Source organism: Gavialis gangeticus, unplaced genomic scaffold, assembly GCF_001723915.1.
Source record: "Gavialis gangeticus isolate Ggan-Ray unplaced genomic scaffold, GavGan_comp1, whole genome shotgun sequence".
Classification (NCBI taxonomy): Eukaryota; Metazoa; Chordata; order Crocodylia; family Gavialidae; genus Gavialis; species Gavialis gangeticus.
This window is the reverse complement of record NW_017729001.1, coordinates 21,979,607-21,991,510: the sequence shown is the minus strand read 5'-3', so window position 1 is coordinate 21,991,510 and position 11,904 is coordinate 21,979,607. Positions and strand designations below refer to the sequence as shown.

The 11,904-nt window shown below is 45.0% G+C and overlaps 1 protein-coding gene across 8 annotated transcripts in view; it reads left to right on the top strand.

The window, feature by feature from the left end:
• Positions 1 to 221: 221 nt before the first annotated feature.
• The window catches only part of SFSWAP (splicing factor SWAP homolog), a 116,927-nt gene continuing 105,244 nt past the window's right edge, over positions 222 to 11,904 (top strand). For 3 of the 8 annotated variants that reach the window (XM_019507063.1, XM_019507065.1, XM_019507062.1), the window contains exons 1-3: positions 226 to 574; positions 2,727 to 2,896; positions 3,453 to 3,596. In XM_019507063.1, the coding sequence (XP_019362608.1) occupies positions 303 to 574; positions 2,727 to 2,896; positions 3,453 to 3,596 (586 nt within the window). In that variant the 5' untranslated portion in view covers positions 226 to 302. Of the gene's footprint in view, positions 575 to 1,048; positions 2,897 to 3,452; positions 3,597 to 11,904 lie in introns of those variants that run through there. The other 5 variants (XM_019507070.1, XM_019507064.1, XM_019507066.1 and 2 more) reach the window with 5 other exon arrangements.

Genomic DNA, 11,904 nt, shown 5'->3' with positions numbered 1-11,904 from the left:
CAGCCCGCTGCCCCTATTAGCACTTTCGTCACGGGCCCGTAGTGCTCACCCCGCCCACTCGCCCGCCCACTCCTCTCCGAGCTTCTTCCCGCTCCACCCCGCTTCCTCAGGACCCTCCGCCGCCACCGGGCGACCCCGCGGCTTGAGGCTGTTGTGACGAATCTGCCGACAGGCCGGAAGCGGGTGTCTCGCTTTACCTTGGGCGGCCGGAAGCGGAAGCGCCGCCATTTTGTCTCGGGCGATGGCGATGGTGGGGCCGCGGGCCTGGGGGGTGTAGCGCGGCCGGGATAGTCTCCCCCACTATGTACGGCGGCGGCGGTGGAGCAGGGGGGCCGCGACGGACTGCAGAGGAGCCGGGCCCGGCGCCGCTGATGTTGCTGAGCGGCGGTGGCGGCGGCGCGGCCCCGGGGCCCCCCGGGAGTGGCGGCGGCAGCGGGAGCGGGAGCAGCCGCGTGGAGCTGCTGGTGTTCGGCTACGCCTGCAAGCTGTTCCGGGACGACGAGAAGGCGCAGCACCAGGAGCAAGGCCGGCACCTCATCCCCTGGATGGGAGACGCCAAGATGCTGATCGATAGGTCGGTGCAACTCACCCGCGCCGCGAGCTCCGCTGCCATCGCCTTCGCCCGCCTCCCCCCCTCCCGGCAGGCTCGGGGGACCAACCCCCCCGCTGCGGCGTCCCCTTGCGGCGCCCTTGAGGCGGGTCCCCCCTGCCTAGCGGGGTGGCAAGCCCCACCCTTCCCCCTCCCCGCTCCTGTGACCTGACAGGGGCCGTTTGTGGGGTGTCCCACCCGCCCCCAGCCGGAGCGGGTGAGGGGGGCAGCAGGGGCGGCCCCGCTCCTTTTCAAGTCAAGCCTGAAGCCGCTTCTCCATTTGCCCGCGAAGCCATGATCCAGATGTGGGGGGCAGGGGAGGGAAGAAATCAGAGGCTCCCGCCATTAGCAAAGCAGTTGCCGGGATCCTGAAACCAACCGGGTGACCCTTCCTGGTGCCCTGAGTTGCAGTCCTGGATCAGGAGCTGCGCCTCGGGGTCGATCTTGCTGTGGGACCAGCAGCTTGTTTGAAGGTCCAATGGGATCAATCGGAGTTTCAGCAACTCGGGATTTCCTTTTGAGTTCGTCCCCTGGGCTCGGGGACGAGGCAGGTTGGGGGTGTCCTGCCAGGGCACTGAGCACATCGCTTTGAGGAGCCGTGGCTGGTCCTGAAAGCCAAAGTGGGAAAGGCAGAAGGGCTTTGGTTTGAAAAGGATCGCGGGACATACTCTAGGCATTTGCTCCCTCAGTTCTCGTTTCGCTCGGCCTCCCGCCCTGGGTGGACGCGATTTGTCCAAGTCCCCGGCTGACTGTCTGTGATTGGCGAAACACAAATGGTCTGTAGGGAAGCGGTGGGATCCTGTTGTTTGAAATTGGACTAGAAGTTGGGTGTTACTCTTTGCTCATGTGGCAGCATAAAGTTAACCATGTGGCCTTGCCTGTACCGGCAGTCTGTTTCTTTGAAATACTTCATTAGTCGGTTACACGATGTAAATTACAAATTCTCAGTTTCTGCAACAATGTGGTGGGACAGAAATGCTACAGAAATTGTTGGGAGCAAACACTAAGTATGTACATAATACTGAAAACCAATAACAATCTACATTTGTAAGTTAAGGAGGTTTGCATTTACAAATGAGAAGTTAGGATTTGATGAAACATTCTGCGCTAATCGTACAAATTCCTGTGGATGCTTAGATATCTGTCTCCAGCAGCACAAAGTCTTCATTTATATTTGTTGAGTAGAGTATACTGCTATGATAAGACTGGGGTGGAAGTTTGCCTGTGGACAGACACCTTGATTAACGAGACCAGCATCTCTCGATAACAATTCTTGCTATTAGTTGTATTTACTTTCTTTGTTTTTGATTTAGCAAGTTGGCTCAAGTCAAGAATTGTGTGTGAGAAGACAAATCAGCGGAGTGGAGTTGACTCTCACTTTATTTTCTGTCAGTTTCTTTTACCGATGCTTCAAAGAGAAATATGTCAAATGTTAACCTCATGCAGCCCTTTTTCTGCAAACCAAACCATTTCTGCTTAGGGGAAAGGACCTGTACTTAGATTTCTGTTGCCCTTTTTTCTGGTGAACCTCCTTAAATTGCATGTATATGTTACTGTTCCTATGTATGTGTGTCTCTCTATCACATAACCCAGAACTTATTTCCTCAGCCAAATGGCTAGGGGCCGAGCCTAGCCATGATTTTACCTCCAATGGACGCAAGTTTCTTTGGTGAAGATCTCTCCTGAGAGCTCGGGACTAGCAGAAAGAAGCGAGGAAATTTCGACCGTTTGGTTCTTACGGATAGGTATTTATGTATTCGGGTTTGTGTGAATGTAAACTCTATTTGACTTTCCAGAAAAAAAAAAAGTATTTTGCAAGTGACATTGAATGGTCGGTTGAACCATATACGGTAAGATATGTTAAGAAATGGATCCCATTTAAACTATTAAAAGATACTCTTGCCTTTAATTGTAATCTATATTATTTTCTTAGAGAGGACTTTAGACTATTTAAAAAAGTGAACTACTGCATTTTGATAGCTGGTGCAGATGATAAGCAAATTTAAACGTAACTCTAAAATGAGACGCTTTTTAACATATAAGTATTTTTTTCGTTTTTAATGGGTAAGTATTTTTAAGTAGTTGCACAAATTCAAGCCCTAAGTTCTTTGCACTGATCAGCTTCTTCATCTTGCAGGTATGATGGGCGTGGTCACCTGCATGACCTCTCTGAATATGATGCTGAATATTCCACGTGGAACAGAGATTACCAGTTATCGGAAGAGGAGGCTAGAATAGAGGCCCTCTGTGATGAAGAGAGGTATTTAGCCTTGCATACGGACTTGCTTGAGGAGGAGGCGAGGCAAGGTATTGCTCAAGGAACACTTCCTGAGTTAGAACATATTTTCAATGAAATTCAATAATTTTAAAACTTAAATTTGTTCCCACTCATTTTATACTCACTCTTTTTGATGTTATCTTGACAGTACCCAGTGGATTCGAAAAGCAGGAGTCTTTGCGTATGTGAGAGGACCTCAGGATAGTTAATATATAGATCCACACAGAAATTGCCCAGATTTGAGGGCAGACTGGAATTTGAAAAAAACCTTTTAGCTGTTCTTCTTTAACAGTATTGTATAAATGAAAGTCAGCATTCTTTCTTCCTTTCATTGTATCAGTCTACTTAACTTCCCCAAACCTTTCTTTCAGCAGGAAGAATATGGTCAGCAGAAAAGCACTTGCCTTCTGCTGTTCTTTTGCGGCCAGAAATTTTGGCACAATTTATGAGGACTAGATGAAAGTGATGCATACAATATTTTTACCCCCAAATTGAGTAAAAAACATTTGATATACTTTTTTTTTTAGAAGTCATATGCTTTAAATAGGTTTTTGTGGCTAATTAGAAATTACTTTTTTGTTCAAGAGGAGGAATATAAGCGGCTGAGTGAAGCTTTAGCCGAAGATGGCACTTACAATGCAGTGGGATTCAGTTATGGCAGTGATTATTATGATCCTTCTGAACCCACAGAAGAGGAGGAGCAGCAGCAACGACCTTCCAAACAAAGAGGTGAGAAATCAAAATAAACTGTGGGGTCCTTCCGCTTGGCTAATCTTTAACTTAGCATTAATATCTTGTTTATAACTAACTCGCAGTTCAGATTTCTTTAAAATATGTGTATCATAATTAGAGAATTAAATATTGTATTTACTTAGATACATGCCAGTTTTTTTCCTCCAATCAGCATGGTGGGGGGGAGCCCCTGGTCTTATGTTTGCATACAAGGAAACCTCATCAAATACAGTGTCTATCGATAAAATGCTGCCAAAAGCAGCATGTGCACAGTAGTGGAATCCAGCTATGAAGTCAATTAAATGTAGCCAGCACTGAGCAAGACTAACGTACGTGTCCCATATTGGGCAAACATTCTGATGGGACTCTTCTTTGGTTTTGTATGTGTGGCCCTTTAATTTAAAAAAAAAAAAAAAAGAAACAAGTGTTCCCTCCACGGGGAACTGGCATTGGGCCTAGAGGTACTGAAATATCAGGCAGCACCAGAAAAGCTAGAACAGGTCTTGACACCCTCCCCTTGGTGCTAGAAATGCTTTATCCTACCCCAAAGGCTGAGATGCTGATGAGAACTGGCCACAAGGACTGGCTAATATAGCCCACCTGTATAAGATATGTGGTAATGCCCATTGTGTGCGGTCTCTCTCAGTGTTGACTCTTTCGGGTCATGGCGAGCCACTACACTGAACATATTTTAACTTTGTTTTCACGCCAAAGGTGGACTGTGCCTTTCCCCTTTCCAGTAATTCCTGTTTCTTTGCCAGCCTTAAATGCCTGGCAAACATCACTAAATGGGGCCCAAACAGTTCATCCAGAATCCCTCTGTTCCCCCCCCCCGTCTCTCAGCCTTTCACATATGATTATTGTGTTCCCACCTTCCACATGGTGGAGTGAGACCAGGTTGTCCTGCACCTCACCTGCATATACATTTTTGGAGGATCCAAGACTGGTCACAAATAACCAGTCATGAGTTGGGGGCTGATTAGCGCATGGATACTTTGTGGGGATATCTGGAGTACATACATACTAAATAATACTGAGCCGAAGAGTCACTGTGGCTTGAAATGCTTTTGGCTCTTCTGGGGCCTAGCCCAATGCAGTATATGGTAAACCCTGAGCCTTTTGACTTTAAACTAATATCATGCATAGTTTGGGGGTTCTGCATAGGATAACTGCCATGGGTTTGGGAGTATCTGAAGCTCCAGGCTGAAAAATCTGGGAGGGAAGATACTTCCTGGTAACAGTACCACAAGGACCTGAATAATGGCTCTGCTTGGTGCATGAAATTCAGAACTCATTTGACTGATTTGGCCTGAGACACTAAATTTAAAAAAATGTAGTTTTTACTATATATAAAGGAGTACAAAAGTGCTGCTTAAAGTGTGCTTATGTAGTACCTGTGCTAAAACTTGCAGCAGTTTCCAAAAGGGATAAAAATGCATCAATTCTGAATGAACTAAGTCTGGTTACTATATGCAGATTACTACAGGCATGTTTATTTCAAGATCAGTGTTTTCAAATTTGCTTCTCACTTCCATGTGCTCAGGGAGAGTAGGGTCTGAAAGTAAGGGGTGGGGAGGGGGAAATGGGACATGAGGAACACAGAGGGCAAAGCAGCTACCTGACCTCCCAGATTTATTTTTCCTGCTGTACAAGTGAGAGGGGCACAGATTCAAAGCAAACCTCCAGTAATTAGATTCTTTATTTGGAAAATTATAACACATTCATAAACTTTCCATATATAGAATCTATTTATTGGGGAGAGGCAGTTATCTTATGTGAGGCCATCTTATATTCAAGTAACTACAGTAGTGTTCCTCATCTCTGACATGGGAGACCATTTACTGAGTTTGCTTTACTAATTTCATTTTTAAACATTTTTCTGAAAGTACTGCAAGTACAAACATTGAAGCTAAAATATTCAAGGTACTGTTAAATAAATTTAATGATGTATGCTTTGCTGCTGTGGTTGTGTCCACTTATTAATGAAATTCAGTTCTGAATCTCTGCCTCACTTGTATGCTTTAGTGGAATTCTGCTCCAGAGGTTTTTGTGGTTTTTAGGTATTCATTTTTTCATTATGATTTCAGTTTGGGAAATGTAATTTTGTCTTACGTTGCAGATAGGTATCATGGAGTTGGTAGCAAGGTTTGAAAAGAAAGCTGGTAAAATAAGAAGTCCTCTGTTTTACAATGTCTATAATTTCTCCACTCTACCTTCCCCTATAGCTAGAGATGCAAAGTATCTGAGTTAGAACTTAAGTTCCCTGTTCAAAGAATAGATTGAACTTGAAAATTTTGTACCTCTGTTTCATCTAAGGCTGCTACAAAGCCCTTTCATTTTGTGCACTGTATTTATAATTGGTTTCACTGTTTTTTACCTAGTAATTGAGGAAGGAATAGACCCTTGCAAATGGAGATGGAGCAGCAGAAAAACCATTAAAATTTCACTAAAAGATGGGATGTTGTTTAAATGAGTACTAGAAGACATTTTTTAAGGAATATTTTGTCCAGGACCCTATGAAATTCAGAGTGGAGGTCTTTTAATTAAAAAAAAAATATATATATATTCATGGAAAACATGAAATAGAGCAGTTTTTTTCAGTGGGGAAGAAACAGCTTAATAGTGGACTGTGAAAGGTGTCAGTACACTAAGAACCATGCAATAAAAAGAAAAGTAGAATGTTGTACAGCTGAAGAAATGACTCGTCTACATGTAGACTAAAATATCACCAGTGAATAATGTTGTTCATAACGTTTTTCATGTTAAACCTATTTGGCAGGTCTGCACAGTGCAGGGCTTGGCGACATAACCTGTGGAGCCATTTTATCTAGCGTGCAGAGTTGGGGAGCATTGACAGCAGGGGACTTTGCTTGTTGCAGGCAGAAATGGTGATGGTGACTGGGTTGCAAACACCAGCCTACCTCAGATTCAAGCTGGGGTGCTGTGCCATGTAGCTTGTAACTCTTGCCAAGCACTGTCACTGGGGTTGTGTCCACCTTTGTATTTCCCAATTGGGATTTGAATAGAACTGTTAGTCCAGGGAAAGGTCACTAATGCCCCTCCTCCCCACCCCCTCTTCCCCTCCCCTCCCCAAAGTAAACAGGCATTGCCTTTGCTGCATAAAAGATCCCCAACATTTGTGGTTATGACAAGTACTATGATTTTGTGCTGCTATTTTGCAGCTGGCATCTTTTAGGCAGGAGAATGCAGGCAACTTGGAGCTGCCTGTGCTCTACAGCTTCCTGGGCAGCATTCCTGGGACTTCAGGGGCTTGATCCTGTGTGCCCCAGGAACTCCCATTTTCAGGGAATGTAGGATCCAGGGCCCTGAAGCCCCAGGATCATGGATTAGTTGTGCCACAATCAGTTGCTTCATTTCAAAATGTCTGTTTGGTATGTGTGTCTTACTCTACTCTCTTGCTCTCTCTGCCTTTTTGAGGGTGAATTATACTATGAGCTTCAAGAAAGGCAGCCTGCCAGCAGACATTTTGTGTATATATATATATATATATATATATATATATATAGATTTTATCAGGTTGGTATTTTGGAGGGAGCCTGTACACAAAGGAGAGCGAGTCTCTTGAAAAGTCAGAGGCGATAAAGAACATGTTTGAGGCTTAGCAGTAATCTCTGCCTCTCTTAGAAAAATTCTGTGCAGCTTAAAAAGGTGACCATCAAGCTAAAAGCCAGAGTATATATCATCCATTCAGCTGGAGAAAAGAACCCTTAATTTGCGTTCACTTTTGCATTGGAAACTTATCATGGTTGAGTGAGGACCAAGACTGCTGGATGAATTGACACACCAGGAAGTATACAGTTATACAGTTCCCAAGGCCAGGTAGACCTAATCTGGCAACCTAAAGTGGGTGCAGCTCCTAATCCTTTGGCCAGAAATATTGTAATGCTCTCAAAAATGTTTTAAAAGAGCTCTTTGTAGAACATTTCATTACTTTGAAGCACTGCCTGCACTTAAAGAAACTGTCAATGCTTTCACACGTTTACAAGATGCTTTACAACCTTGTCAAAAATTGAGAAGCACAGAGGCAAATTCTATCTTGCAGAAGGAGTTGAGTCAATTTATATTAATTTTGTGATGCACCTGTGAAATGCAGGTTCCTTTTGTCTTTTGAGTGGCTTAATTCCTAATAGGGGTCTTTTCAGGGAGAAGCTAGGTAGAACGTTACCAAGCATAGGCAGGGAAAAATGTTTCATTATGTTAATAAAACACAGAATGTCAGATAGTGTGCCAAGGTGGTCTGTTTATATATATGACAGGATCATTAATAGTTAATTATGGAAGAGGAACATATTGGCACAGAAGAGTCAGTTTCTCCCGTATTCTCAGCGAGCAGACAACCACAGCTGGAATGGGGCTAGATGCACAATTTCAGGTTGCCCAGTGGAGCTGGTATATGGACTTTGATTCAAAATGTTTTACCATGTACCAAAACAATGTGATTGACAACTTGCCCATGTTGCAGTTATAACCATAGGCCCCTTCTCTCTTTGTTATAGACATTTTTCTTATTCTACTCTCCATGGTATAGTATTGTCTAGTACTTGCTTGACATAAGGTCTGTTTCATTCAGCTGAGGAAAGGGAAGAGAAGACCAAAAATGAAGACATCTGTTGTCACTGCCATTCTTTCTCGTTCTTTAATCAGAGATTTCATACAAGAGTCTTCAAGGAAAAGTGACATACCACCTATAGGTGATTCTACATACCAAGAATTATGAGAGACGTAACAGAGTTCTTATACACTGGTCTCACAATCTGTTTCAACAATTAAGGCTATATTATCAGAGCAGGTCCTCCCCTCGTGCTCTAGCTATAGCATTTGGGAAGGGCTTTCTGCTGAACTGAGTAAACACCTAGGTGATTAGTGTATCTGTGTTTAAATGGAGAGCATGCTCTAGAGACAAAGCAATTCATTTATGGGCTAAAGCAGCTTTGCTGCCTCGAACCTCATGATGGTAAAAAAGTGCTTCAACATTGCTCCAGTGCTCTGCTCTCTGAACTGATACTTCAAGAAATATAAAGTTCAGTTCTGCATCTCTTTCATAATGCTCAAATGCCTCTTGTGATTTGCCCACACTGTCATGAAAATTGGCTTCCCCTCCTGTGATGATTGTATGCCACTGAAACCGTAGACCCAGCAGCTAGTTGGGACAGTTTATGAATGTTGAGGGGTGCATGGGAGAGTGTAACTTTCCCAGGAATTGGACCTTAAGGCTTTTGAAATCACTCTTGCAAGAACTAGGAACCATCATGGATTTTTTTTCTAACTTGCCTACAGAATTTTCTAATTTGCCTTTTTCTGCTTTGCTTTTCCTTATATATTTTATAAGTGTGCATGATGCCCATATTTGCACAGCAGCTCAGTTTGTTTTTGTTCTTAAATATGCTGAAGGTGCTTAGCTGTTATAGTGATAGGAGCCAGAGAAATATGTGATTACATTTCTAGACAAGCTCCAAAACAGTTTTCTAGAATTGAAGGCAGTAATTCTGAACTTGCACTTATTCTAGTCTCAGTCTTCAGTCAAACGTATATTGGAGAGTTTATCTGTAGAGATATGAACTGTGGAGGGCACTTAGAAATTCTCTGACATAGAAGGGAGAGACTGGTAGAGTTGTCTGGGCAGTTGAATATTTTTATATGAGCCATGATAGACACACCAGTGTACATCTGAGGGAAGTCTATGTGCTGAGTAAACATGTTCACCATTGTATAAAGGGAATGGGATCTTACTGGTATTGTCAGGCAGTAGTTTTTTGAAGGGTAGATGTGCATCAAAAGAAGGTTGTGAAAGAAAGCCTGCTTGTAAGGACAGAAGAGCAAAGAAAAGACAAAACTAGCCAACTGGAAATTTAACTTCTATGTCTGTGTATACTATATACCCTGCAGAAGAATAGGGAAGCATCTGATCCAAGCTTGTTGGCCAAGAAAACATAGAGGCTTCCAAGTTATCAAACCAGTTGGTGCCAGAAATAGGTTATGCTGGACAAGAAATTTCTTAATACAAGGCAGTTTAACTTTTTTGTCCATACCACAAATCATGGTGCTTCAGAATGTCTGATTTCTGATAAAGTGCCTGTTTTGGTCATTGAGTAGACATTACTTTGAGCAATGGGAATCCAGATGCCAACAAACTAACAATGGCAACTGTGTTGAATTCTTACATGTGGATTCCGTGTGGGAACTTCTGCCAGAGACTGCAGGCTTGTTATTTCAGCTTTCTTCTCTGGACTCCCAAGTTAACTAGATATCTCTCTACAAATGCAGTAAAAACCTTTATGTGCTCTTCTCCAGGACTCCCTAATAATATTTATATTTCTTACATTCTACCTTACTGAGGGAAAGGTAGAATCATAACTATGGGTAAATGATTTGTTAATATAGATGCCACTTCTTGTGGTGTACACTTGTTTATCACTAGAAATCTCAGGCTCATTTGGTAGGAAAGCTGGATCTACTTAAAACCATTTATCTGGCTTGCACTAAGCTGCTGTTTTTAAAAAATAAAAATAACTGTAGAATTCTTAATTCAATTTTTCACATTTTTTTAAAATGTCCTGAATATTGAAATGTGATGACTTTTTGGCAAAAACAGAATCTAAGTCCTTGTGCCTTTGCCCCAAACTTTCTTCCATCAAGCTAGAACTTATCTAAGATTTTATATAACCCTACAAGGTGCTGCTTCCCTACTGCATCAGATCTTTACATTGCACTTTGAGAGTTTTCAGCACCACTGGGGGGAAACAGATGCTCTTAAGGCAGATTGTAAGAACAGAGTCCCTGTAGTGAACTTGTTATGTAATTTTATCTTCCAAAAAATGCCTTTGTTGAAATACATAGAGGTAGCAAAAAAGATTTTCTACTAACTCTTAGATGGTGCTTTAAAAAGGGAAGGCAGTTGTAGCAGCAGATGAGTAGATTGATCTCTTCTAATTTTCTGCGTTTGTTGTGCTAGCAAATATTCAACAGGACACAGTTAAGTTTTCAGTACAGTAATATGCAACTATTGATTGTATATGTTTTCTATTCATAAATCAGTCCATAGCAACACTTAGTTATTGGTATTTAACTATTTTCTAATTTAAGCTTCTAATGCAGGGGTGAGTAAAATACGGCCTGCGGGCCAGATCCAGCCCGTGGGGCCCCTAAAAATTCAGAAAATATTTCTCTGCTTTTGGTTCCTATAAAAAATGATAGGAACCAAGGGCAGTAGGACCCAGGGGATGCCTGGCAGGCTTCCATAACAGCAGGGCCTGCCCCTGGGACCATGTGGCTACCCCACCCCAGAACTGCAAGTAAAGGGGGAAGGGGGGGGGGCAGGGAAGGAGCCTGGGGAAAAGCTGGAGGGGGAAGTGGCCCCTGGTCTGCTCCGTGGCCAGTGCCCCACGCTGCAGCTTCTCATAGCCTGCATGGGGCTGCCTGTGCCCGCTTTGGACAGCCCCAGGCGGGCCATGAGGGGCTACAGCACAGGGTGCCGGCCACAGGGTGAGCGAGGGGCTGCTTTCCTCCACCCCCACCTCTGCTCAGCACCACCTTATAACCTGGCCCCACTGCCAGCCTGGGCCCTGCTTGGCTCCAGGCTCGCCCATCGGGGCTGCGCATGGCGACACCAGCTGCGGCCCCCCCTGTTTGCTGCACCAGGCAGTGTTTGCAACCACCGCCTGTGGGCTGCCCAGTGCATGCTCTGGGAGGGCAGCAACAGCCAACACTGCCCGGCTGCTGCCGCTGCGTGCAGCCCCAACAGGCCAGCCAGGAGCCGGGTTACGAGCTGGTGCTGAGCATGGGGAGAAACGGTCCCTCACTCGCCCCATGGCTGGCGCCCTGCTTACCAGCCAGTCGCAGCCCATGTGGCGCTGCCTGTATCTGCTCAGGACAGCCCTGTGTGGGCTGTGAGCGGCTCCAGCCAGGAGTGGTGGGCGAGGGGCCGCGTTTCCCTGTGCTCAGCACCAGCTTCTTCCCTGCCAGCGAGCAGGGGGTTGGGGCTGTACAGTGCCCCCTACCTGTACCACGGGGCTGGAGAGCACTGGGAGCAAGCAGGCACAGGAGCATGGGGCCCACGATGGTGTCCCAGGGCCAGTGCCGGCGGAGCCCAGAGCAGGGTGGCAGGAGCGCAGGGTCCCAGCCAGCAGGGGCTCTGTGGAGCTGGGCCAGCTCCCCCCTCTCCCTGCTGGTACAGCCCAGCCCAGCTCCACAGACCCCTGCCTGCCTGTGCCCTGCTTTGGGCTCCACTGGTGCTGGCCCTGGGACATGGGACCAATGTCCCAATGTCTTGGGACCAAAGACAGAG